We start from the raw sequence: 27,705 nt of genomic DNA on the forward strand, positions 1-27,705 counted from the left end.
GACACTCTGTCTCAAAAAAAAAAAAAAAATCAAAATAATACTGATCATTGGCTGTGCGTGGTGGCTCATGCCTGTAATCCCAGCACTGTGGGAGGCCAAGGTGGCTGGATTACCTGAGGTCAGGAGCTCGAGACCAGCCTGGCCAACATGGTGAAACCCCATCTTTACTTAAAAAAAAAATACAAAAATTAGCCGGGCATGGTGGTGCATGCCTGTAATCCCAGCTACTTGGGAGACTGAGGCAGGAGAATCACATGAACCAGGGAGGTGGAGGTTGCAGTGAGCTGAGATTGCACCACTGCACTCCAGGCCAGGTGACAGAACAAGACTCCATCTCAAAATAATAATAATAATAATAATAATAATAATAATAATACTGTGCATTGACAATACACCTGGTAACCCAAGAGCTCTGATGGAGATGCACAAGGAGATTAATTTTGTTTTCGTGCCTGCCGTCTTTAGTCCATTCATGTGGCTATAAAGGAATGCCCAAAGCTGGGTTAATTTATGAAGGAAAGAGCTTTATTTGGCTCATGGTTCTGTAAGCTGTACAGGAAGCATGGCACCAGCATCTTCTTCTGGTGAGGGACTCAAGCTGCAGAAGGGGAAGGGAAGCTGATGTGTGCAGATCACATGGCCAGACAAGTGAGAGAGAAGGGAGGTGCCAGGCTCCTTTTAACTATTAGCTCTCCCAGAGGCTAGTAAAGCGAGAACTCACTCATCACCATGAGGATGGCACCAAGCCCTTCCAGAGGGATTCATCCTGTGACCCAAACACTTCCCATTAGGTCCTGCCTCCAACATGGGATCGAATTTCAACATGAGGTTAGGGATCCTCATATCCAAACCAAAGTGGATAATAGCACTTATTAACTCAGCATCCATTCTGCAACATGGATCAAGGAGTAATCTTGACTTTCAACTCTTATTGTTTAAGAAATGCATTTTGGGCCGGATGTGGTGGCTCACACATGTAATCCTAACACTTTGGGAGGCTGAGGCAGGCGAATTGCCTTTGCTCGGGAGTTTGAGACTAGCCTGGGCAACACGTTGAAACCCTGTCTCTACAAAAAGTACAAAAAATTACTGGGTGTGGTGGTGGGCGCCTGTAGTCCCAGCTACTCAGGAAGCTGAGGCAGGAGAATGGCATAAACCTGGAAGGCGGAGCTTGCAGTGAGCCGAGGTCATGCCACTGCACTGCAGCCTGGGCGACAGAGCGAGACTCCATTTCAAAAAAAAAAAAAAAAGAGAGAAATTAGCTGGATGTGACAACATGTGCCTGTAGTCCCAGCTATTGAGGAGGCTGAGGCAGGAGAATTGCTTGAACCCAGGAGGTGGAAGTACTCCAGCCTGTGCGACAGAGCAAGACTCATTCTCTAAAAAAAAACCAAAAAACAAAAAACAAAAAAAAAAGAACTGCGTTTTATGGGGCTCTAGCTGCCTTAGATAGCAATTCCTCTGATCTGGGCAATGTAAATTGAAAACTTCCTGGAAAGCATTCACTATTCTAGATGCCATTAAGAATATTTGTAGGCCAGGTGTGGTTGCTCATGCCTGTAATACCAACACTTTGGGGAGGTCAAGGTGGGTGGACCACCTGAGGTCAGGAGTTCGAGACCAGCCTGGCCAACGTGGTGAAACCTCTTCTCTACAGAAACTAGCTAGATGTGGTGATATGTGTGTGTAATCCCAGCTACTCAGGAGGCTGAGTCACAAGAATCGCTTGAACCCAGGAATGGAGAAGTTGCAGTGAGCCAAGATTGTGCCATTGCACTCCAGCCTGGGCAACAGAGCAAAAAAAAAAAAAAAAAAAAAAAGAAAGTGGTTTCTTAAGATGGAATCTAGTCTTGATGAAGATGCCGTGAACATTGCTGAAATGACAGGAAAGTAATGGCAGTGGTGGGCCATCTGGAGCAACCCCTGCCTTCACGCCAGCTGCAGTGGGGTGGTGCAAGCAGTGGTGGCAGGAGCAGCTGTGGGAGCAGCAGTGGCAGCAGTGGGTCCCCTGTGCCCCGCATTCCCTGGGCAGCTGACTGTACCGCCCCCAACCTTGTGCAGCCAAGCGGGACCCGCTCCCAGGCCTGGAGACTTGCCACTCCAGACCCTGGCTCCGGGTCACAGCTCTCACCTGCTGTCACAGTGGGGAGGGGTGTGCAGAGGAGACATACAGTCCCTGGAGCCTGCCCCTGGGAGTCTCCCAGAGTGCGCTGCCCTGGGGGCCACCACAGTGGGGCCAGGCTGAGTTGCCTGCTGGTGGGGAAGCAGCATGATTGGGCATGGAGGTGCAGGCAGAGAGGAGCCCCAAGGTGGAGCTGGGCCTGGGGTGATGCGGCACCTGCATAAGGAGCGTGGGGCTGGGATGCAGAGCTTGGGTTATGCTTCAGGGCCTGGGGTGGGAAGTGGGAGCAGAATTCACTTCGGGGACCTGGACTGCGGTGTGGCCACTGCACCCACCTTGCTGATGGCGCCCTTCGGACTTTGGCCACTGACAAGCATGGGAGGGAGGCCGAATAGGGGCTGAGAACAGACTGGCACAAACAGCCTGGATGCCATGAACAGTGGTGGGAGACAGACAGGCTCCTGGGTAGGAGGGGTCTGGTTGGGGAGAGCCTGAAGCCTGGGGGCCCGCCAGCCAGTCCCAAGGACCAGAGGGGAAACTTGTGGTGCTTTTCCCTGGCCCATCCCTGGACCAGTCAGCACATGCTTCCTCCACTCTGAGGCCCATAAAAACCCTGGACTCAGCCAGACTAGAGCAGAGGACAGAAAGATGACAGGACGACCAGCTGCAGAGAGGAGTTACCCTCTTTGCTGAGAGCTGAACACTCATTGGGATGACCCGGCTGTGGAAAGGAGCTGCCCACTACGGGTCTCCTCTGAGCCGTCCTTCACTCAATAAAGCTTCTCTTTATCTTGCTCACTCTCCATTTGGCTGTGTACTCATTCTTCCCAGTGACAGGGCAAGAACTTGGGACCTGCCATGGTGAGGCTGAAAGACCTGTAACAAACAGGGCTGAAACATGCCCCTTGCTTGCGATGTTGCCAGCAAAGGGAAGGAGAGAAGAGCTGTTGCCCTTTGGGGAGTCCAGACCTGGGTGCTCCCTGAGCCAGGGTTGTGACTCCCTCTTTGGGGCCCTGCAGTTCCTGGCATCACCCACCAAGCGTCCAGGCACCACTGCATTCCCCTGTGCCAGCTGGGCAAGCTGCTTGCGATGTGCTTCATCCAGGTGCAGCCTTGCAGAGAACCAGCACCTGTGCCAGCATCTGGAGTTGTCTGCCCTGCAGCCGCAGCTGGCGTGTCTGACTGTGCAGTAGCCAGACCCCACGCTCGCTCACACACTGCTCGCTGCTCCACACTAGGCTTGTCCTTGGCAGGCATGGAAGCCCCAGGCTGGTAGCATAAGCCAAGGGCAGCCTGCCAGACTGAGTGGGTGGAACAAGCCCAGTGGGCCCCAGCAAAACTTGGGCAAAGGTGCCACCAGACACAGAGGTTCCTGGCCAGAAAAGGGACAACCCAAAGATCCCATAACAAAAGGATTTAGAATATTCCATAAACTTAGCTGATAAAATAACATAGGTTTTAAGAGGACTGACTCCACGACTCCACTTTTTTTTTTTGAGGTGGAGTCTCGCTCAGTCACCCAGGCTGGAGTGCAGTGGCGAGATCTCGGCTCACTGCAAGCTCCGCCTCTCGGGTTCAGGCCATTCTCCTACCTCAGCCTGCTAAGTAGCTGGGACTACAGGTGCCCGCCACTACGCCTGGCTAATTTTTTGTATTTTTAGTGGAGACGGGGTTTCACCATGTTAGCTAGGATGGTCTCGATCTCCTGACCTCGTGATCCTCCTGCCTTGGCCTCCCAAAGTGCTGGGATTACAGGTGTGAGCCACCGCGCCCGGCCCTTTTTTTTTTTGAGATGGAGTCTCGCTCTGTCACCCAGGCTGGAGTGCAGTGGTGCGATCTTGGCTTACTGCAAGCTCCGCCTCCTGGGTTCATGTGATTCTCCTGCCTCAGCCTCCCAAGTAGCTAGGCTACAGGCACCTGCCACCAGTCCCAGCTAATTTTTTTGTATTTTTAGTAGAGACGAGGTTTCACCATGTTAACCAGGATGGTCTCAATCTCCTGACCTTAAGTGATCCACCCACTTTGGCCTCCTGAAGTGCTGGGATTACAGGCGTGAGCCACCGCTTTTGAAAGTTCTACTGGGCTGGGCGTCGTGGCTCACACCTGTAATCCCAGCACTTTGGGATTGCTAAAGTACAAAAAATTAGCCTAATGGGGTGGTGCACACCTGTAGTCCCAGCTACTTGGGCGGCTGAGGCAGGGGAATCACTTGAACCTGGGAGGTGGAGGTTGCAGTGAGCCAAGATCATGCCACTGCACTCCAGCCTGGCCGACAGAGTAAGACTCTGTCTCAAAAAAAAAAAAAAAAGTAAGTTCTACTGTGGGTAAAATGCTGACAAACATCATTGCATGCTACAGGGAAATCTTTTTTTTTTTTCATTATTTTTAAATTTGAGACAGGGTCCTGCTCTGTCACTCAGGCTGAAGTGCAGTGGCACCATCACAGCTCACTGCAGCTTTGACCTCCTGAACTCAAGGGATCCTCCTACCTTAGCCTCTCAAGTAGCTGGGACCCCAGGCATGTGCCACCATGAATAGCTAATTTTTTAATTTTTACTTTTTATAGAGACAAGATCTCCTTGTATTGCCCAGGCTGGTCTGGAACTCCTGGGCACAAGCGATTCTCCCACCTCGGGCTTCCAAAGTGCTGGGATTACAGACATGAGCCACCGCGCCCGGCCCAGAGAAATGTTTTGTGAAAAGAAGTCAATTGATGTGGTTAATGTCATTGTTGTCTTATTTTAAGAAACCGACACAGCCATCCCAGCCTTCAGCATTCGCCATCCTAATCAGTCTGCAGGCCGGGTGGTAATCCCAGCACTTTGGGAGGCTGAGGTGGGCAGATCACCAGAGGTCAGGAGTTCAAGCCCAGCCTGGCCAACATAGTGAGACCCTGTCTGTAATAAAAATACAAAAAATTAGCCGGGCATGGTGACATGTGCCTGTAAGCCCAGCTACTTGGGAGGCTGAGGCAGGAGAACCACTTGAACCTGGGAGGCAGAGGTTGCCGTGAGCCAAGATCGTGCCACTGCACTCCAGCCTGGGCAATAGAACAAGACTCTGTCTCAAAAAAAAAAAACCCAAAAAACATATTAATCAGTCTGCAGCCATCGACATTGAGGCAAGACCCTCTGCCAGCAAAAAGAATACCATACTGAAGGCTCAGATGATTGTTAGCATTTTTTAACAATAAAGTATTTTAAAATGAAAGTATATACTTTTTTCTTTAGGCATATTGCTATTATACACTTAATAGACTACAACATAACTTTTACGTGCACTGGGAAACCAAAAAAATCATGTGACTTACTATAAGGTGCGATGTATGCTTTGTTGCGGTGATCTGGAACCAAACCTGTAATGTCTCTGAGGTATGCCTGTGTGAGCCTGTGAAGCCTTCACCACAGTCGAGACCATGAACAGGCTTGTCACCCTGCTGAGGCCCTCTGCTTCTCTGGTCCCTCACTGCCACCAGGCAATCTCTCATCTGCTTTCTGTCACTATAGTTTGTGTTTCCTCTAAGTTTATAAACATGGACTTGCACAGTATGTTCTCTTTTTGTCCAGCCTCCCTCGCTTAGCATGATTACTTGGAGATTCATCCAGAGTTGCGTGTATCAGTCGTTCATTCCTTTCTTTTTTTTTTTTTTAGACGGAGTCTTGCTCTGTCCCCAGGCTGGAGTGCAGTGGCGTGATTTTGGCTCACTGTAACCTTCGCCTCCCAGGTTCAAGTGATTCTCCTGCCTCGGCCTCCAGAGTAGCTGGGACTACAGGCGAGCGCCACCACACCCCGCTAATTTTTGTATTTTTAGTAGAGACGGGATTTCACCATGTTGGCCATGCTAGTCTCGATCTCTTGACCTCGTGGTCTGCACGCTTCAGTCTCCGAAAGTGCTGGGATTACAGGCGTGAGCCACGGCGCCCGGCCAAACGCTGGGCTTTATTTTATTTTATTTTATTTTATTTTATTTTATTTTATTTTATTTTATTTTATTTTATTTTATTTTATTTTATTTATTTTGAGACAGAGTCTCTCGCTCTGCACCTAGGCTGGAGTGTAATGGCACGATCTCGGCTCGCTGCAATCTCCACCTCCCGCGTTCAAGGGATTCTCCTGCCTCAGCCTCCTGAGTAGCTGGTATTACAGGCATGCACCACCACGCCCAGTTAATTTTATATTTTTAGTAGAGATGGGGTTTCTCCATGTTGGTCAGGCTGGTCTTGAATGCCCAACCTCAGGTGATCCACCTGCCTCGGCCTCCCAAAGCGCTGGGATTACAGGTGTGAGCCACCGAACCTGACCATGCCCGGCTACACCCAGCTAATGTTTTGTATTTTTAGTAGAGACAGGGTTCCATCATGTTGGCCAGGCTGGTCTCAAACTCCTGACCTCGTGATCCGCCCACCTCAGCCTCTCAAAGTGCTGAGATTACAGGCGTTAGCCACCACCTGTTTATTCCTTTCTATTGTGCTGCATTGTATGGATAGACCACAATGTGTTCATCCGGTGATGAATGTTTGCATTGTTTCCAGTTTTCGGCTGTTATATGGAAAACCACTATGAATATTCATCTACAAGTCTTTATAGGGACATATGCTTTTATTGGTAAATATGAGTAGAAATAAATACTAGGAGTACAGTGGCTGTGTTTATGGTAGGTGTATGTTTAACTATTTAAGAAACTGCCGAACTATTCCCAAAGTAGTTGTGCCATTTTGTGTTTCCAGCTGCTGTAGACGAGAGTTTCAGTTCCTCCCCGCCCTCGCCAACACCTGGTTCAGGCTTCTAATTTCACCCATTCTGATAGGTGTGTAGTGGTATCTTACTGTGATTTTAATTTGTATTTTCCTAATGTCTAATGATGTTGAACATCTTTTCTTTCTTTTTTTGTAGAGATGGAGTCTCCTCTTGTTGCCCAGGCTGGCCTGGAACTCCTGGGCTCAAGCGATCCTCCTGCCTCAGCCTCCCAAAGTGGTGGGATGACAGGTGTGAGTCACTGCATCTGGCCTTTTTTGAGACAAGGTCTCTCTGTGTCATCCAGGCTGGAATTCAGTGGTGCAGTCTTGGCTCGCTGCAGCCTTGACCTCCCGGCTCAAGCAATCCTACCACCTCAGCCCCCTGAGTAGTTGGGCCCACAGGTACGCACCATTATGCTCGGCTAATTTTTTGGATTTTTAGTAGAGATGGGGTTTCACCATGTTGCCTAGACAGGTCTCCAACTCCTGAGCTCTAGCGATCTGCCCACCTCAGCCTCCCAAAGTGCTGCGATTACAGGCGTGCATGACCATGCTTAGCCAAAGGTCATTTGTTTTTTTCACATTGAACTCTGAGAGATCTTTCTGGAGCCTAGATGTAAGTTTCTGACCCTACCAACTTCCTCTAGCATGAGGCGGTGAGTTTCGGCTGGGGAGAGGGATGTGGTCTCCCATTCTAGGGCGCGTCGACGCAGAGTTCTCCTTGAATTCTCTCTTCTGAGTGCCCTCTGATGCGCTGGGCTCGGTGTGCTTTTGAGTTCTAGGCGTCTGTCTCATTTCCTACCTTCTTTCTATATGCTTGGCTGCCTGGGCAGGTGTGGGAGGGATGGGGGAAGAAGTGCTGCCATCTCTTGATTTTTTTTTTTTTCTTCTTGTTTTGAGATGGAGTTTCACTTTGTCACACAGGCTGGAGTGCAATGGCACAATCTCGGCTCACTGCAACCTCTTTCTCCTGGGTTCAAGCGATTCTCTTGCCTTAGCCTCCCAAGTAACTGGCATTACAGGTGCCCACCACCATGTCCAGCTAATTTTTGTAGTTTTAGTAGAGACGGAGTTTTGCCATGTTGGCCAGGCTGGTCTCGAACTCCTGACCTCAGGTGATCTGCCCGCCATGGCCTCCCAAAGTGCTGGGATTACAGGCATGAGCCACCGTGCCCAGCCCACCTCTTGACTTTTTAGCTTCCAGATGCCTTTGAAAGCTGCAGAAAACTGTGGGTCATTTCCCCGGAAAAGTAGAAACCAAACACAACCTCAAGCATGTTTTGAGGGATGCTCGCAGCCTACTGACCCAGTTCGACTTGGTTTGGGTTTAGAGGTGCCACGGCTGCAGGTCTCTGCCAAGCTGTGTGTGTTTTTCTTTAGACTAGATTTTGGGAGTGCCTTTCTGGGGCAAAGTGTTTCCAGTGCTCCTGCCATGCGTCACCCACATGGCCAGTGCTGGTGGAGGGAGGGGCCGCAGCTTCTGGCATCCGGTTGTTTGCAGTTTTTTTTGTTTGTTTTTGTTGTTGTTTTTTTTTTGGACAGAGTCCCGCTCTGTTGCCAGGGCTGGAATGCAGTGACGTGATCGTGGCTCACTGCAACCTCCGCCTCCTGGGTTCAGGTGATTCTCCTGCCTCACGTTGCCTGGTAGCTGGGATTGCAGGAGCACACCACCATGCCCGGTTAATTTTTTTTTTTAGTAGTGGTGGGGTTTCACCATGTTGGCCAGGCTGGTGTCAAACTCCTGACCTCAGGTGATCCTCCTGCCTCGGCCTCCCAACATGCTGGGATTATAGGCATGAGCTACCCCACCCTGTCTTGTTTGTAGTTTATAACAGCTTTCCTGAGCTGTAACTTAATGAAGTCCACCCTTTTTGATTGTACAATTCTGCGTGAACCTTAGTGGATTCACAAGGTTATGCAGCCACCGGCACAATTTAATTCCAGAACATTTTCATCACCCCCGGAATTAACCTGCATGCATTAGCAGTCACTCCCATTTCCCCTCCTCCAGCCCCTGCCCCCCACCAGCCGACTTTCTGTTTCTGTAGATCTGCCTGTTGTGGACGTTTAATATACACAGAATCAGACGGCACGTGACCTTTTGCGATTGACTTCTTTCACCCAGCGTGGTTTCAAGGCTGGTCCGTGCATTACTGTGGATCTGTAGGTCTTCATTTGTTATGGTCACATAATATCTCATTGTATGGATTTATCACGTTTTGTTTACCTACCCATCCATGGTGGACACCGGGTTCTTTCCATCCTTGGGTGGTTGTGAATAATGCTGCCATGAACATTTCTAGACATCTCGTTTTGTCAATTAAAATGATTTTTAGTTTAGTAGATGGGAAATAGCACCTTGAGTTGTTTAACTTTGAGATTATGTACTCATAAGGCTAAGCTATCTGACAAGTCCTTCCTCTTTGTGGGACCGTCTGGTTGTGGCTTGAACCTGTGTTGCTATGGACACCTGGTAGGTCCTCACTGATTTGGGGTGGGTGGTGGGCCTAGCACACCTGGGCTTGGACCAGTTGGAAGGGTTGCTTAGGGAGGCAGCAATGCCCACCTGGAGGGAGGAGGCCAAGTCCAAAGGGCACAGTATTGGGGCCCAGGCTCATTCCTTGAGTTCCATTTGGCTACAGCTTCTGGAGGGAGCCGACGGGAGACGTGGGGAGACGATGCTCCTGGTTTGGAGAGGCTTGTCACTAAATGTCCTCAGAAAGGAAGTCAACAGGGCCTGTTTTGGGGAGAAGGCCAAGCAGTGAGTTGGGAGCTGAGAGGAACAATGGGCTATTTGGGGTCAGGGGAGGGAAGTGTGTCTGGGAGGACCTGTCCTGTGTGCCAGGGTGGGAGGTGCTGTGGCTTCAAGACCCCTGGCCCTGGGATGCCAGCTACTCAGGATGATGGGCCTAGATGGGCAGCCAGGAGGCTGAGGAGGCTGACGGCCTGGGCCTGGGCCTGGGCAGGCTGCCTGGGTGGGGAGGGCTCAGGGAGCATTTTCAGCCAGGGTTAGCTGCCAGGCTTGGGCCAGACTCAGCCCCCGACTTACCCTCCAGGGAGATATTTTGGGTCAGTGGGATCCCTTTAGAATCCCCCCCTCTTCCAGCTTCTAGACATTCAACATTCCTGGGTGGGGGCAGCACCAGCCTCCCTGTGGGACCCAGTGTGCGTGGGGTTTGTAAGCTGAAAATGTCTTTCTCTTTCTTTTTGCACATAGGTGAAAGGACTTACCCTTTAGTAATAATAATTTTTTTTTTTTTTTTTGAGACGGAGTCTCGCTGTCGCCCAGGCTGGAGTGCAGTGGCGTGATCTCGGCTCACTGCAAGCTCCGCCTCCCGGGTTCACGCCATTCTCTTGCCTCAGTCTCCCAAGTAGCTGGGACTACAGGTGCCCGCCACCATGCCTGGCTAATTTTTTGTATTTTTAGTAGAGACAGGGTTTCACAGTGTTAGCCAGGATGGTCTAGATCTCCTGACCTCGTGATCCGCCTGCCTCAGCCTCCCAAAGTGCAGGGATTATAGGCATGAGCCACCGTACCCAGCCTCCTTTTAGTAATAATTTACCTATTTAACTTTTACCAGAGTGACTTCCCAGGCTCAGAAGCCCTCCAGCACTGCCTGCCGGCTGGTTAGATAGAATGTGGAAGTTTGATAAGGGCCCTCTGTTCCAGCGGGAGTGGCTGTCTGCCTAATCAGCCCTCTCTGCCCTAACTTTCTCTTTCACAACTAAACGTGTGGAACTTGCCCAGAGGTCGGGGGCCAGGCCGGGGTGACCCACCCTGAGAGGCCCGTGGGTCCAGCTTGGTTGAGTTGGCTGTGCGGCCTGCGCTCTGGCCAGGGACTTTCCATTTCCCTTGCTGGTCACAGGATTCCTGGGAAAGCAGCCCTGGTGGGGGCAGCATTGTGGGAGGTAGTGGTGATAACACATCCCGCCTCCTGCACTGGGCCTCCTGTGGCCTGCACCCTGGCCTCGTGATTGTTTGGCCTCTTTCTTTCTGACACCCAGTAGAAGGGGAGGCAGAGTGAAGAGAGCACAGGTGTGGGGGCACAGGGCCCACAGGTAGCAGCCGGCAGCCTGAGAGCCTGCGGGAGCGGAGGAAGGGTAGTGGAGTTGCTGGGCCCCAGGACAGGCATGGCACCCTCTGAAGCGGGGGTTGGGGGGAGGAAGGAGGGACAGGGGAAGGACAGGGGTGTGGCCTGAGGAGTGGGGAGGCTGGACCGCCTGTCCACTTTGCTTCAGCCAGGGAGCTGGCCCTTGGGACAGGCTTTAGTTGCCAGCTCCATCAGCAGGATGCAGGCTTGGACCTGTTGGAGTCCTTGTTGGCCTGTGACCTTCCACCCCTGTGTACATTTCAGGGAGCTCTAGAAGGCGGCAACAGGGCCAGGCCTGGCTGTGGCTGAGACCCTGGAGAAAGACTAAGGGGCTGTGTTGTGCCCTGTCAGAGAAGCAGAGCCTCACAACCGCTTCCCTGAGGCTGCTCAGCAGCGGCCCCTCTGCCTTCCTGATCTCCTGGCACGGCAGCCGGAAGAGCTCACAGAATTACTTCTTCTGTAATTATTTATAAAGCAAGGTTTCTATGACGACTGGTTTCTGGTAGACGCTCTGGATTGGCGAGGCAGCCTCTTCCTGGCCAGATCGGGCAGCTCAGGAAGCTGGGGGTGGGGGGTGCTCCCCACCAAGCCCGGTGTGGCTTGGGTCAGGCAGGGACTCTGTGATGCTTCCCGCTCCCTCGCCTTTGTCTGCATCTGATCCTGGGATGTCCTAGCCACCATGGCTTTCCAGCTGAGCAGGTACTGCCAGTCATGGGCATGTCCGGGTCGTGCAGGGGCCACTGTGGGTGGATTGTTTGGGGACATTTGGAGGGGAGGGTTGGGTAGGGAACTCGGCCCCTGTGCCCAGCAGGCTGGCTGGTGTCATGCAGCCAAGAAGGGCAGTAGGGCATCCGCCTGGCCCAGCTCTTACTGACCCCCAAGGTTAAGTGGTCAGCTGAAGCTGGGACAGGAAGTGCAGGCCTGGGTAAGCTGGGAGGCCCTGACAGGGACCAGGGCACTCCCCTGCCTGCTCTAGTCCCCGGGGAGGAAGGCACCTGGTTTTCTTTCTGGCCTTGCTCCTGAGGCTTCCCTCTGCTCCTGCCAGCTGGGCTGGGTTTGCTGCTGGGTTTGCTGCTGGGTTTGCTGCTGGGTTCGCTGCTGGGTTTGCTGCTGGGTTTGCTGCTGGGTTTGCTGCGGTTTCCCAGCGCTGCTGAGCTTCCTACCTGCGGTGGAGGGGGCGCTGTGGGCTGCACAAGGAGCCTCCTGGGTCAGTCCCCTGCCCCTGGCCAAAATGGAGGCTGGGAGTTCAGGGCCATTGTCAGCCTCTTCCCCTGTCCTGCTTGGGGGCCTGGAAGTGTCACTGGAACTTTCCTTGGCCCAGCACTTCCTCCCATCCTTCCCTCTTCTGGGGATGCAGTATCGTGTCTACAGCTTGAAGGGACTTCGCCGGAACTGCCTTAGGCAGCAAGTCAAAGAGGAGAAGCAGGGACTGGGCGCGGTGACTCACACCTGTAATCTCAGCACTTTCAGAGGCCAAGGCAGGTGAATGAACTGAGGTCAGGAGTTTGAGACCAGCCTGGTCAACACGGTGAAACCCCCGTCTCTACTAAAAAATACAAAAATTGGTCGGGTGTGGTGACGCGCACCTGTAATTCCAGCTACTTGGGAGGCTGAGGTAGGAGAATCACTTGAACCCGGGAGGTAGAGGTTGCAGTGAGCCGAGATCACGCCACTTCATTCCAGCCTGGGTGACAGAGCGAGACTCCCTCTCAAAAAAAAAAAAAAAAGAGGAGAAGCAGGGCTGCCTGAGCTTCCATTTGGCAGAGTCCCCCATGGATAGAGGAGGCGTTTACGTGTGCCTGTGCCTGGACTTTGAGGCCCCATGCTCATCCACACACCTGTTTTGTCCCTCAAGGCTGCCTGGTGTGAGGCCCCTGCCGCCCCCTCCCCCATGCCATAAGGAGACCCGCTTCTCCTTTTCTTCCAGGAATGGCAACCCCTGTCCCTTGTCCTGGCCAAGGCAGCCTCTGCTGAGCTCCTGCAGGAAGCTCCAAGTGTCTGCGGCCCCAGGTGGTGGCCCCCAGCCATGAGTGGCAGCTGCAGCCCCATGATTGGGGACAGTCTGCCAGACACCTCTGTCCCACCCAGCTTTCCGGCTGAGGTGAGGGTGGAGCGCGCACACCTGGTGCTTGACCTCTGGTTTGAGGTCTTTGTCAGAAGGGGGAGGCAATGAGCTGCCTGCCATGCAGGCCCCGTCCTGACCCACCTGCAGCCCAGACCCCTACCTGGCTGTGCACTTCAGGTGGGCACTTTAGCTTCCACTGTGGAGTAAAGGAAGCAAGGCTCACCTACCCCTGCTTACCCTGGGTTTCACGCAGTAATGTTTTCATTTTAGCGCTGACTTTTTTTTTTTTTTTTGAGGCGGAGTTTCACTCTTGTTGCCCAGACTGGAGTGCAGTGGGAGTGATCTCAGCTCACCACAACCTCTGCTTCCCGGGTTTAAGCGATTCTCCTGCCTCAGCCTCCAAGTAGCTGGGATTACAGGCATGTGCCACCACGGTTGGCTAATTTTGTATTTTTAGTAGAGACGGGGTTTCTCTATGTTGGTCAGGCTGGTCTCAAACTCAAACTCCCGACCTCAGGTGATCCACCTGCCTCTGCCTCCTAAAGTGCTGGGATTACAGGCGTGAGCCATCACACCCGACCATGAAAGTATAGTCATCGCCCTTTTTTTTTTGAGACAGAGTCTGGCTCTGTCGCCCAGGCTGGAGTGCAGTGGCCAGATCTCAGCTCACTGCAAGCTCCGCCTCCTGAGCTTACACCATTCTCCTACCTCAGCCTCCGGAGTAGCTAGGACTACAGGCGCCCACCACGTCGCCCGGCTAGATTTTTGTATTTTTTTTTAGTAGAGATGGGGTTTCAACGTGTTAGCCAGGATGGTCTCGATCTCCTGACCTCGTGATCCGCCCATCTCGGCCTCCCAGAGTGCTGGGATTACAGGCTTGAGCCACCGCGCCCAGCCGCCCTTTTTTTTTTTTTTTGAGATGGAGTCTCACCCTGTGGCCCAGGCTGGAGTGCAATGGCGTGATCTCAGTTCACTGCAACCTCCGCCTCCCAGGTTCAAACAATTCTCCTGCCTCAGCCTCCCGAGTCGCTGGGATTACAGGAGCCTGCCACCACACCCAGTTATTTTTTTGTATTTTTAGTAGAGATGGGGTTTCACTATGTTGGTCAGTCTGGTCTCAAACTCCTGACCTCATGATCCGCCTGCCTCAGCCTTCCAGAGTGCTGGGATTACAGGCGTAAGCCACTGCGCCCGGCCAGCACTGACATTTTTATGTCAGAGTCAGAGACACTGGTGGCACTCCCAGCTGGCCGTGTGCTGGGCTGTAGAATGGGGCAGGCAGGGTTCAGTGCCCTGCAGGGCTGCTGCCAAGGTCACTGCACAGGGACCTGTCCGGGGCTGCCCAGGTGTGGGTGGTGGGTGCTGAGCAGGGCTGAGGGTGCTGAGCTGGGCTGAGGGTGCTGAGCAGGGCTGAGGGTGCTGAGCTGGGCTGAGGGTACTGAGCGGGGCTAAGGGTGCTGAACTGGGCTGAGGGTGCTGAGCGGGGCTGAGGGTGCTGAGCGGAGCTGAGGGCGTTGCCGCTGCTGCCTCGAGGCTGCCCTGTGCCACTCAGTGCTGCTTTCTTTGGGAGCAGCAGAGGCCTCTGGGCGTGGCCACAAACCAGGTGGTGGGTGACAACTGGAAGCAATTTCCTCAGGCTGGAGACCCAGCGGTGGGCAGGGCCACGCTCCCGTCTCTGCCTTCATTTTCATCTGGACCTCCTGTGTCTCATGTCGAGATTTCCCTGTTCCTATAAGGACACCAGTTGTTGGGTTAGGGCCCTCCCTAAGGCACGGCGACCTCATCTTGATTGTATCTGGATGCAAATAACTCTTTCCAAGTAAGGTGACATTCATAGTTTCTGGGGTTAGTTCTCAAACATATCTTTTGGGGGACACAATTCAACCCAGTACTCAGGCTCCACCCAGGGCACAGGAGGCATGGCCAGCCCTCAGGGTGTCTGCTGCGAGGCCAGGGGACAGGAGCAACTCCTCTCTCTGCCAGGCTCCCCTCCATTGTTCCAGGCACCCACCCTTTCCACTCCGGGAATGCATCCCCTGCCTCACTCCCACTGCAGAACAGGCTGAGGCTGTCCTGCCGGGCGGTGGGCTGGGCCCCAGGGCCACTGCTGCAGACACTCTTGGGATGAGTGCTGGCCAGCCTCTGGTGTGTGATGAGATCTGAGTTTTGAGCTGTGCCTTGAAGCATTTTCTTTTTTCTTTTCTTTTTCTTTTTTTTTTCTTTTTTTTTTTGAGATGGAGTGTCGCTCAGTCGCCCAGGCTGGAGGGCAGTGGCAAGATCTCGGCTCACTGCAAGCTCCGCCTCCTGGGTTCAGGCCATTCCCCTACCTCAGCCTCCCGAGGAGCTGGGACTACAGGCGCCCGCCACTACGCCTGGCTAATTTTTTATATTTTTAGTAGAGATGGGGTTTCACCACGTTAGCCAGGATGGTCTCGATCTCCTGACCTTGTGATCTGCCCGTCTTGGCCTCCCAAAGTGCTGGGATTATAGGCATGAGCCACCGTGCCCAGCTGAAGCATTTTCAAAGACCACTGATTAATTTGAACGGGTCGAGATGGTTTAAAGGCATCCGAAAGACACGGAGGCATCTCACCGAGGTCTCTGCTCAGTAGTTAGTTTCTTCCTCTGGGGGCCATGGAGGCCTCTGGTTTCCCACACCTTCTTCCTGGAATGGTCGTCCCTACGCCCCGGGTGGTCACCTTGCTCCCATGAGTGTGTGCCTCGCTGTTTTTCACCTGACAGCTGGTCTCTGAGAAGGTTCCTACTCTTCGTGCAAGGCTGAGCAATATTCCGATGTGTGGCTGTTACTTTTATGTCCTTATGTGGACATCTAGGCGCTGGCACGTGTCCTGTGTTATACACGGCTGTGCAGTGAGTACCTTTGCATGTGCTTGGTTTAACCATGTGTGGAAACAGCTGTGGGGTAGATTTCTGCGAGTGGAATCCTGGGTCAGGGTGTCCCTGTGCCTGTGGGGTTTGGGAGGGTGGTGCTGGGTGCCCTCTGTGAGGGGGTATTGGCTTATACTCCCCTATTTGTAAATGGTGCCCTGTCCTTCACAAAGGGTGGGTCAGACGTTGCTGGGACAGGTAGAACAGTGGGAAGGGCCAGGTGTGCCTGGTAAACAGCGGTGCTCTGGCAGGTGCAGCTCCGAGCACCGCAGGGCAGTGAGAGTTGAGGTGGAAAAGTTCCGGATCCCTGAGAGCTCTGGATGCCTTACTAGGAGGTTAAGTCTTTATTCTGTAGATAGGAAGGGCCCTGGAAGGTGTGGATAAAGGAGTGACTTGGCTAGACTCCTGCTTAGGAAGAGCCACTCCTGGGGCTGTGCGGTCAGGGGTAGTTAGGATCTGAGCCAGGGCAAGAGGCGAGTGCAGAGGCCATGGGGGCAAGAGGCCAGTGCAGAGGCCATGGGGGGGTGAGGGGTCAGTGCAGAGGCCATGGGGGGGGTGAGGGGTCAGTGCAGAGGCCATGGGGGGGGTGAGGGGTCAGTGCAGAGGCCATGGGGGGGTGAGGGGTCAGTGCAGAGGCCATGGGGGGTGAGAGGTCAGTGCAGAGGCCATGGGGGGGTGAGGGGCCAGTGCAGAGGCCATGGGGGGGTGAGGGGCCAGTGCAGAGGCCATGGGGGGGCGAGAGGCCAGTGCAGAGGCCATGGGGGGGGTGAGAGGTCAGTGCAGAGGCCATGGGGGGGGTGAGAGGTCAGTGCAGAGGCCATGGGGGGGTGAGAGGTCAGTGCAGAGGCCATGGGGGGGTGAGAGGTCAGTGCAGAGGCCATGGGGGGGTGAGAGGTCAGTGCAGAGGCCATGGGGGGGGCGAGAGGTCAGTGCAGAGGCCATGGGGGGGGCGAGAGGTCAGTGCAGAGGCCATGGGGGGGGTGAGAGGTCAGTGCAGAGGCCATCGGGGGGGCGAGAGGTCAGTGCAGAGGCCATGGGGGGGGCGAGGGGCCAGTGCAGAGGCCATGGGGGGGGTGAGGGGCCAGTGCAGAGGCCATGGGGGGGGTGAGGGGCCAGTGCAGAGGCCATGGGGGGGATGAGGGGCCAGTGCAGAGGCCATGGGGGGGATGAGAGGTCAGTGCGGAGGCCATGGGGGGTGAGAGGTCAGTGCGGAGGCCATGGGGGGTGAGGGGTCAGTGCGGAGGCCATGGGGGGTGAGGGGTCAGTGCGGAGGCCATGGGGGGTGAGGGGTCAGTGCGGAGGCCATGGGGGGTGAGGGGCCAGTGCGGAGGCCATGGGGGGTGAGGGGCCAGTGCGGAGGCCATGGGGGGTAAGGGGCCAGTGTGGAAGCCATGGGGGATGAGGGATCAGTGTGGAGGCCATGGGGGGTCAGTGATTGGTTCCTGGGCTTCAGCCTCCCCAGCCTCCCCTCCTTTCAGGATGGATCCAGACTTTGTCTCAGGCCATCTCTTCTTCATCCCCTTTTGGGCCGTGCGCCAGCTTTGTGGGGTTGCTTTCTGTTTCTGGAGCTCGCTGGGCACTCCTCTCCTCGTAACCTTCTTGGACCTCTGCTCCTGGCTCACCCTTTAGGAGTTGGCCAAGGTGTCACTTCCTCTGGGAAGCTTTCCCGGAGATCAGGAGGGGTGGCACCCTTCTGAGAGTGGTGCCTTGACCCGTGTGTGCTCAGCTTCCTCAGAGCCTTCATCATCAGCTGGATGCCACCTCCAGAGGGGACACTGGCCAAGAGTGGAGCGGCTGAGAGGGGGTTGGCAGCATCTGCGTCCATTAGCCTTGGGCCGCAGCACCTGCCACGCATGCTACAAGGACTGGACAAACATGGTTCTGATCTGGGACAAGAGCAGCTGGAACAGAAAAAGGGTGGGACTGTGGGCGCAGGTGACATTCCAGACATGCAGTCAGCCTGGGCGACTGGCTGCCAGGACCCAGCAGGTGGAAGATAGAGTGGGGGATACTCGGGGCCAGGCCCAGAGGGAGAAGGCAGCCACGTAGGAAAGGCCCCACCCCAGGCAACTTTCTGTCTTTCCTTGACATTTCTAGGATCAGAGGAGGGCTTAGAAGTGCAGGTTAGTGTGATGGGGGCTGGGGGAGGAATAACATGTCAGACTCAGCCGCAAACAGTCCTCCAGAACCGGGCCAGGCCTGTGCTGCTGCCCGGGCTGGCCTGTGTGGTGTTCACATGTCTTTATTTTTAGATAATTTTTAACCCCAGGAATCCTAGAGATAGACAAATGTCTGTCTGTCCGCTGTCTGTCCGTCCGTCCGTCCTTCCTTCCTTCCTTCCTTCCTTCCTTCCTTCCTTCTTTCTTTTCTTTCTTTGTTTTTTAGACAGTCTCACTCTGTCGCCCAGGCTGGAGTACAGGGGCGTGATCTCAGATCACTGCAACCCCCGCCTTTCAGGTTCAAGCAATTCTCCTGCCTCAGCCTCCTGACTAGCTAGGATTACAGGCATGTAATCCACCACGCCCTGCTATTTTTTGTATTTTTAGTAGAGATAGGGTTTTACCATTTTGGCCAGGCTGATCCTGAACTCCTGACCTCAAGTGATCCGCCCCCCTCGGCCTCTGTAAGTGCTGGAATTACAGGTGTGAGCCACCTCGCTTGGCAGCCAAATATATTTCTTTCTTTTTTTTTTTTTTTAAACATATATTATTTATGATGTGCAGTCCCTATTCTAAGCACTTGTCCCATTCACTTCGTCCTTACTCTATGTCTAGTAAGTACACTACCCCCATCTTCTGGATGAAGAAACTCAAACAGAAAAAAAGTTAAATAATCTGTCCAAGGTCTTGCAGCTGCTAAGCCAGAACTAGGATTCAAAGCCAGAGAGTCCAGTGCCAGGACTATGCTCCCACCTTCTGCTCCGTTCTGCAAAGGAAGAGAGGTATGAAGTCCACATGGTACGCAGGGACCAAGAATCTGCTGAGTTGCTGGACAGCCAAGGGCAAGGTTGTTTACTTTTTTCTGAGATGGAGTCTCGTTCTGTCGCTAGGCTGGAGCGCAGTGGCGCAATCTCGGCTCACCGCAACCTCCACCTCCCGGGTTCCATTCTCCTGCCTCAGCCTCCTGAGTAGCTGGGACTATAGGCATGCACTACCATGCCCAGCTAATTTTTTTTTTTTTTTTTTTTTTAGTGGAGACGGGGTTTCACCGTGTTTGCCAAGATGGTCTCCATTTCCTGACCTCGTGATCCGCCCGCCTCGGCCTCCCGAAGTGCTGGGATTACAGGCGTGAGCCACCGCGCCCAGCAGCCAAATATATTTCAATTTTCCTTTTCTCTTTTGAGACAGCCTCTCACTCTGTTGCCCAGGCTTGAGTGCAGTGGTGCAATCATGGCTCACTGCAATGTCCTCTTCCCGGGCTCAAGTGATCCTCCCACCTCAGCCTCTCTAGTAGCCACAGCGCCCAGCCTGTATTTCCGTTTTTTAATAGTAAAGAGGGGCTGGGTGCGGTGGCTCATGCCTGTAATCCCAGCACTTTAGGAGTCCGAAACAGCGGATCACCTGAGGTCAGGAATTCGAGACAGCCTGGCCAACATGGCAAAACCCTGTCTCTAGTGAAGATACAAAATTTAGCCAGGCGTGGTGGTGCGTGCTTATAATCCCAGCTACTCAGGAGGCTGAGGCAGGGGAATCGCTTGAACCCAGGAGACGGAGGTTGCAGTGAGCCGAGATCGTGCCACTGCACTCCAGCCTGGGTGACAGAGTGAGACCCTGTCTCAAGAAACAAACAAAAAAATAGTAAAGAGGAACGTGAACTGCTTTCGGTACCCGTGTCTTTATTAGAAATGGGAAAACAAAGTCTCCAGTGAGAGGCAGCTGCTTCCCTGGCTCCTCTGGCTGTCACCCCTGCCTGCCTGGAGACAGAGGCAGTCATGGACCCTGTCCTGGGATGGACACGCTTGGCCTTGGCCAGGCCATGGAGCAGGGCCTGAGAGAGTGACAGAGCTGTGTATGGGTCCTGGAGGCTGGCTGGACCCAGCTGCTCCTAAGCTGTTTGGAAGGAATGAGGGAGGTAGGGAGGGGAAGAGGGAGGGGCCAGGTGTGGAGCAGCTGGTTGGGAAGGAATGCCAGCTGAGGCCGGGACTCACTGACTCACTGGCTACCCCAGCTTGGAGGGAAGGTGTCTGATTTGGGAAGGGAGAAGGGGTGAGTGAGTTGGGCTTTGGGCCTCATGCATTGGAGGTGACAGCACAATCCCCAGGCAGGAATAAAGTCCTGTGGGGGAGAGTTTGTATCTGACCTTGAGGGCAGGGGCTGGCTTCCTGGGTGGTCAGTTGGGGAGTTAGGATGGTCCTTGGTGCAGGACCCGAGGTGCCAAAGAAAGGTGGCCAGGCCTGTGGCAGCCGGCTGGTATGCAGTCTGCAGTTCCTGGCATGTACTCCTGATGGCACAGCGCCAAGTGCTGAGTCCTCACTTTGTTGCCAGGTGTCTCTAGGCTCTTCCCCGGGCCTCAGGCACTGTCCCTGGCCTTCTGTCTTAAAGACTACCCGCTTATCTGTCCTGTCTCCGGTGCCTGCCGCATGAAAGCACTTCCTCTGCTGCTCTGCAGCCCTTGGCCCGCGCCGCCTCTCCCTGGCCTTGTGTCATTCCTGGGGGCCAACCTGCTGTGTGTGGCTCCACTTCACAGACAGACAAAGTGAGGCCTGCAGCGGTCATTCAGGCTGCTGCGGTGGGCGGCTCTCGTGCTCCTGGGAAACGCTGGGCTGATGTTTCCTCAGTGTCTAGAACCAGGGGCTGGGCCCTGCTCTCCGCACCCACCCACAGCCTTGGCTGGTGCCTCCAGGACAGTCCTGTGTGGAAAGGGACCCTCTGCCCCCTGCAGCTGGTGCAGGGAAGGCCCTTCCTACTAAGTGGAAAACAAAGGGAAGAGGTTGATAGAATCATTTTGTGACTTATAATTGGCTACCTGGTAACTCAGATGAAAAAACCCAAAAACCTTTCATAGAGTAAGTTCAATTTTTAAAAACAGAGGTATTTCAACGTGAACACTCGAGAAGCCAAATGAGGCTCCTTGTGTGCTCTGGGCATCCCCTGGCCGCCGTGTGTCACGCCGTGCTTCCTGCTCCACAGGCTGCTGTCCTGAACCTCCTGCGGAACCTCGGGCCCTGCCTGACCTCAGGGCCAGAAGCCAGTTGGCCTAAGTGGCCTTGGTTTGCATAATAGACTCTCACCCAGGGTGGAGGGGTGACACTGGGGATGGGCAGCTGTCGGTTGCTGGAGGACATCCATGGTCATTTGCTCTAGAAGTGGCATCCTGTGGCCAGAGGTTGGATTTCTTGGAGCTTCCAACTAGGTTGGCTAAATACTTACCGAAGAGGGAAAAATTATCCTGGTTAACGTGTGGACTATCTGCCGTGTGGACTATCTACTGTGTGGACTATCTACTGTGTGGACTATCTACCGTGTACCATGTGCCAGCGCTGTCATGGGGTGAGCACGCGATCTGCATGATCTCCCATAGTCACGTGAGGCAGTGCTGTCTCAGTGCTGTCGTTCTGCCCATTGTACAGATGAGCACATGGAGGAGTGAGGGTTGTGACAGCTTGCCCAGGTTACTCAGCGAGTAAGAGCCAGAGCCAGGAATGCTCTCGGGGGAGGGACTTGCTCAGCCTTGGAGCCGCTAGAGGAGCGGGGAAGAGATGCAGACCTGGGGAGACGCTGCTGCTGGGGCCCCCACACTGGCCAACAGGGCCGGGCAGGCTGCACAAGCTGCAGGTGAGTGCTGTACCCTGGACCTGTGCCCACTGCCTGCCACTCATCTCCAGGCCTTGGCCTGTGAAGGTGGCTTTCATCAGCCAGGTGCTGTCTGGGAAGATGCCAGGCAACTTGCCCTGGTAGGACTGCCAAGCTGGCTTGTTGGGATTCCAGAGATTTCATGGAGCTCCCACACTGCCAGTTCTCACAACAAGGATGAAGTTGTTCCTCTTTGGGGAAGTGAGGTGGTGTTTTCATTCTTTTGGACCTAGGAGAGCTCCCTGCCCTCAATCCAGGGCCTGACTGCACACTGCCCTCCTGGGACCCGCAGAGGAGCTCAGCGCGCAGCGGGCGGGCGCTCACCTGCTGACAGGGCCTGGGCTCTTGAAGCTGTGACTCATGTCTAGTTCTCAGAACAGCCATGGCTACCTGGTTCCTCTGGGACTCCTGATGGGGGTGGTGGCGGTCCTGGGAATTTGCTTTTCACAGTCTGTGTTGGTCACTGGGAACCCCAAGGGCTGAGTCGCCACCTCCTGCCCTGTGGCTCTGCTTAAAGGTCTTTACCATCAGCCCTTCCCTGCCAGGGCAGGCTGGGGACCTGTGGCTTCAGGGGGAGAAAGTGCCCCTCTGCCCTACTGCTCTGTCATGGAAACAGCATCTCAGGGCCCCTTCTGTGGCCTGGCAGATGGCGCCGCACCCTGACGAACACACCACCTAGGAAGAGCCCAAACATGGAGAAGGTTCTCTTTCCTCCAGGAGCCATCGAGCCCTTTGGGGACCTTCTCCCCTCCTTGGATTGTGACAGTTGCATGAATGGCATCCTCTCCAGAGGCCTCATCCTGCTTCTCCTCTGCCCTAGGATCATGCGGCCAGATGATGCCAACGTGGCTGGCAATGTCCATGGGGGGACCATCCTGAAGATGATCGAGGAGGCAGGTGCCATCATCAGCACCCGGCATTGCAACAGCCAGAACGGGGTAAGCGTGTGGGCCCCATACCTCTGGGCCCTGGAGGCCGCACCAGTATGGGTTCAGGACAGGAGTTCCCTGGGGAGCCAGGCCTGCAGCCTTCCCTCCCCTTGTGCACTGGGCCTTGGGAACTTTGGGGGAAGTGGCCCAAGCAGTTCTGTACTGGACCCTCAGAGCTATGCTTGGTTTTGGCCTCAGCCAGGAGGTGTGGGAACCCACCAGAGATGAAGCGTCAAGCAAACTGACAGGCCCTCCCTCCACCACTGCCCGCCATGCCGCGTCCCCTGCCAACCTGGCCCTGATCAGAAGCATGCCCTGCCTGCGTGGGGTGGACTTCATTGCAATGGCCAAGAGCTGAGACATAGGGGCCACACAGCAGACGTAGGGGAGGTCCCACCTCTGCCCTGAGCAACCCTGGTGGCCATGGCAAGTGCTGTGGCTCTCTGTGACTTGGCCACTTCCTGGCTTTGAAGCTCACTGGCCTGGTACCACTGTGCCCACGATGGGGGCAGCTCTCCACCTGCCCCAAAATTGTGCAGCTGGGGAGGGCCCTGTGACCGACCCCAAAGCTGGGGACAAGGGGCATGGTCTCTAGTGTCAACCTCAGGGCTTCTGTAGGACATTCAGCCATCCCCAGCTCTGGGGAGGGGACATTTTCTCTGAAGGTCAGCTGTGGGGGAGAAGCCAGCCCTTGGGTACTGAGGACAGGGCGTCTGCCATGGTGCCGCAGCTGCAGCCTTTGCACGATGGGGCTCGGTTAGCACACCTGCTGTGGCCTCCAGGGAGGCAGAGAAGAGGAGGACTCAGTGCCAGCTTGGAGAGTGGGAGTGTGAGGTGCAGGTTCCCACCATGGGCACGGGCATGATGCCACTCTATCAAGAGGCCAAGTGGAAGCCACATCAGAGACCAGGGACCAGTGGAGGCGCTGTGAGCTCTGAGCCACACTGGTGAGATGCAGGAAGAGGCTGCTGGCTCTGTCAGCCTGGGCTGTCGGAACTAAGACCACAGCCTGCTGGCTTGTGAACAGCGGAAATGTATTTCTCACAGCCCTGGAGGCTGGAAGTCCAGGATCAGAGCGCCAGCAGATTCTGTGTCTGTTGAGGGCCCGTTTGTTTCCTAGTTCGTAGACATCACATCACTTCCTGTGTGTCCTCACTTAGCAGGAGGGGCTCTCTTAGGCCCTTTTATAAGGACACTAATTTCATTTGTGAGGGCTCTGTCCCCATGCCTTCATCACCTCCCGAAGGCCCTGCCTCCTACTACCATTCCCTTGGGGGTTGGGATTTCAACACAGGAATTTTGGGGGGACACAGTCATACAGAGCCTGGCACATGCGTTCAGCCTGGAACAGTGGGCAGTGTGTGTCCAGTGGAGGAGTGGAAGCTGTGTGTGTGCGCGCGTGTGCGTGTGCGTGTGCGTGCGCGTGCGTGTGCATATGTAGAATGAACCAAGCCACGGTAAGTGTGGATGGTTGGATGTGGATGTGGGGGACGTTGCGTGGTACAGGTTAAGGAGTGGGTTTGCTGGCAGCGCCTGGTTTGCGAGGGGTGGATGGCTGGGCTGAGGCTGGACTGATTCCTTGGACCCGAGGCTCCGGTGCAGCTCAGTCACGTTCAGAGAGCACCCTCTGGTGGCTGTGGGGAGGATGGGCCTGAGCCTGAGAGCCTGGGGCAGGGGTGAGGGCCACGTCCCAAATTCCTGTTGCACCCTTCCAGAGAGAGACAGTGAGGGTCCCTGGCAGGAGAGGATGGACACGGGGAAGAAAAAGTCCCCAAGATGGGGAGGAAAGGTAAAGGAGGGGCTTGGAAGGCGAAGAGGGTGATGCTATCACTCATAATCGCAGAATTATTTTGCTGCCATTTGGTCAGCACTTGGCATTCTGCAAAGCTCCAAAATGCTTTAGGAGCTAAAGTTTAGCTCATGGAATCCTCACAACACCCCAGAGAGGTAGCTGCTCTTGTTTTTTTTTTAATTTTCTGAGACAGAGTCTCACTCTGTCACCCAGGCTGGAGTGCAATGGTGCGATCCCGGCTCACTCTAACGTCTGCCTCCCAGGTTCAAGTGAATCTCCTGCCTCAGCTTCCGGAGTAGCTGGGATTACAGGTGTGTACCACCACACCCAGCTACTTTTTTTGTATTTTTAGTAGAGATGGGGTTTCACCATGTTGGCCGGGCTGGTCTCGAACTCCTGACTTCAAGTGATCTGCCCATATCGGCCTCACAAAGTACTGGGATTACAGGCATGAGCCTCTGCGCCCAGCTGCTGTTGTTATTTTTATTATCCCAATCACATAGATGAGGAAACTGAGGTACAGAGAGATTGAACACTTGCTTGAGGCCACCTGGAGAGGCAGTTGGTAGGTCAGGGCTGTGACTATGCCTTGAACCTGTGCTTTGAACACTTGCCCCTCCTTGCTTCTCCGGATCTGGGGCTGCTGGAGGGACAGTTTTGACACATTGGCTTGGAGAAGCCTCTGGGCTGCTGGTCCCCAGGATGGTGATCCAGAAATTCTAGGCTCAGGAAGGGGTCTCTGAGTTCCAGGCAGCCCCAGGGTGTGGGGGTGAGAACAGTCCCGGTGCCTAGAAGGGCTTTGCTGGGGCCCTGGGTGGGGCAGGGGACCCCCCCATCCACACTTCCCTAGTGGTGCCTTCCAGTCTGTGGCTGGAAGTCCCAAGGTTCTGTCTCTGGCTGAGGCCTCTTGGCCAGCCCCATCTGGATGCCTTCTTGGCCTGGTTGGCCTTGATGTGCAAAAAAATGACACTCCTGTCCGTGCCCCGGGCTTGCTTCTTCCAGCCTCCCTCCCCTTGGTAAATGGTCTCTGCAACCCCCAGGTGCTCAGGCTCAGAGTCTGGAGCCTCTGTCGGCCTCTCTCCCTCCCACACTCATGAGGCTCTGGGGGCAGATCCCACTGCTTTACCTTCCAGGAAGTCTAGATCTGGGCACAGCCCCCCAGGCCCACCCTCACTTTGGGTCCAGTGGTGCTGCTCTCCTGATCACCCGATCACCTGATCACCGCAGCAGCCTCCTGACAAGTCACCCCGCTGGTCCCTGCTGCCTTGTTCTCCACCAGTAGCCAGGGACGTGTGGAGTCAGAGCACAGTACTGCCTGCTCAGAGCCCTCCAGATCTCCTGTTTTGCCCAGAGTCAAAGGCGCGTCCACACGAGTCCCTGTCGCTGCCTAGCGCGGCTCTGGGACCTCGCCTCCTACATCTCTTTCTCAACTCTCCTCTGGCCACATTGGCTTTTCTGCTGCTTCTTGGACTTGCTGGGTGCATTCCTGCCTTGGGCCTTTGCACTGGCTTTCCCTAGATATCTACAGGGCCCTCCCCTCACCTCTTCCAGGCTCTACATAAAAACGTTGTAATCCCAGCACTTTGAGAAGCCAAGATGGACAGATCACTTGAGCTCAGGAGTTTGAGGCCAGCCTGGGCAACATGATGAAACTTTGTCTCTACAAAAACTACAAAAATTAGCCGGGTGTGGTGGCGTGTGCCTATAGTCTCAGCTCCTCGGGAAGCTGAGGCAGGAGGATCACCTGAGCCCAGGGAGGTCGAGGCTTCAGTGAGTTGAGATCACATCACTGCTTTCCAGCCTGGGTGACAGAGTGAGACCCTGTTCCTACAAAAACAAAACACGATGTCCAGCCGTGCGCCTGATGGCCTGGCTCCCTCCCTGTTTCCAGCTGCTCTCCACTCCTGACCTTGTACACAGTGGTAGCCCCATGAAGGCAGGCAGGACTTCTGCCCTTGGTTTCCCCAGACTGAGGCATAGAGCATGCTTAGGCATTATCTGATGAATGCTGGGAACTTGGGCCTGGCACTGTCACTGTCATGGAGAGCTTCCACCAGCGCTTACGATGAGCCTGTGGCTGTGCTGGGGCTCACCCTTCCTCTCCCTGTGTAGTCTTCCCAGCCACCTGCTGAGACAGACACTGTTCTTAACCTTGTTTTACAAGTGGGGAAACTGAGGCCTAGAACAGTTAGGTGGCTTTCCAGACAGCTGCATCCTCAGAGCTGCCGTCAGCCAGGAGATGGCCGTGGCTGGGCACGGTGATGAGACCGCGCCCTCTCTGGGCCCTCATTGGATCCTGGGCATGGTCTGTGCACTCCACGTTTATCAGTTGCCTTATCCCCGCATGTCAGAGAGACAGCTGTCCCTGCGTCTCCCGGGCGTTTCCTAAGCACCAAGTTCTTCCCATTCATTATCCCCTCGAATCTCTGTAGCAGCCTGTTGGGACCATTTATTGCCTGTGTTTACAGAGGCTGAGACATGGAGAGGTTGTGTTGCTGCACAAAGTCACAGAGCTAGTAAGCAGTAGAGCTGTTCTTTTGGACTCTGCCTCTGAAGCTGCTGTCCTGGCTGGAAGCCCTGTGGCCACGAGGAACCCCGTGCCTGTGGTTTGCTGGGGCACCTGTGCCTCACGGGCCATGTGATGCCGATTGCTTTTGAGAGCATGGCAGAGGGCACTTCCGGGCAGGTGCTGATCAGGAGCTCATGGCTCTGTCCCAGGGCAGGGTGGGGCTTTTCCTGCTCCTGCAGTCCTGGGAGCAGGAGGTGTGGGGCACATCTGAGGCACTGGCTGCTGGGAGCTCTTCCTGTGGAGCGCAAATACTTGTCATGTATCGAAGTTTTGGATCACACCAGCCTTCATGGACTCCCTGGGCCTGGCCCAGAGCCCCGCCGGCTCTTGGGAAGCAGCCGCCCACCAGCAAATCAGAGCCGTCCTGGGTCCCGGCTCCTGCCATCTGTACCCATCAGACACACAGAGCCACCTCTCCAGCCTCCCAGGCTGCCAGATAGTGAAACAAAATCCTCCCACAGGGTCTCCTGATAGTGAAATGGGACCATGGCAAGACTCCCGTGTGGATGCCTGGGAGATATTACTTTTCTTCCTCCTTTTTTTTTTTTTTTTTTTTGAGATGGAGTCTTGCTCTGTTGCCCAGGCTGGAGTGCAGTGGTGTGGCCTCAGCTCACTGCAACCTCTGCCTCCCGGGTTCAAGCGATTCTTCTGCCTCAGCCTCCTGAGTAGCTGTGACTATAGGCATGTGCCACCACACCAGGCTAATTTTTGTATTTTTAG

General features: G+C 54.7%; 1 protein-coding gene across 3 annotated transcripts in view; it reads left to right on the forward strand.

The window, feature by feature from the left end:
* Nucleotides 1–27,705, forward strand: part of ACOT7 (acyl-CoA thioesterase 7) — a 132,874-nt gene that overhangs the window by 24,106 nt on the left and 81,063 nt on the right. For 2 of the 3 annotated variants that reach the window (XM_007980774.3, XM_073007893.1), the window contains exon 2: nucleotides 22,516–22,633. In XM_007980774.3, the coding sequence (XP_007978965.1) occupies nucleotides 22,516–22,633 (118 nt within the window). Of the gene's footprint in view, nucleotides 1–11,467; nucleotides 11,649–22,515; nucleotides 22,634–27,705 lie in introns of those variants that run through there. The other variant, XM_073007894.1, reaches the window with a different exon arrangement.

Source organism: Chlorocebus sabaeus, chromosome 20 (assembly GCF_047675955.1).
Source record: "Chlorocebus sabaeus isolate Y175 chromosome 20, mChlSab1.0.hap1, whole genome shotgun sequence".
NCBI classification, from domain to species: Eukaryota; Metazoa; Chordata; class Mammalia; order Primates; family Cercopithecidae; genus Chlorocebus; species Chlorocebus sabaeus.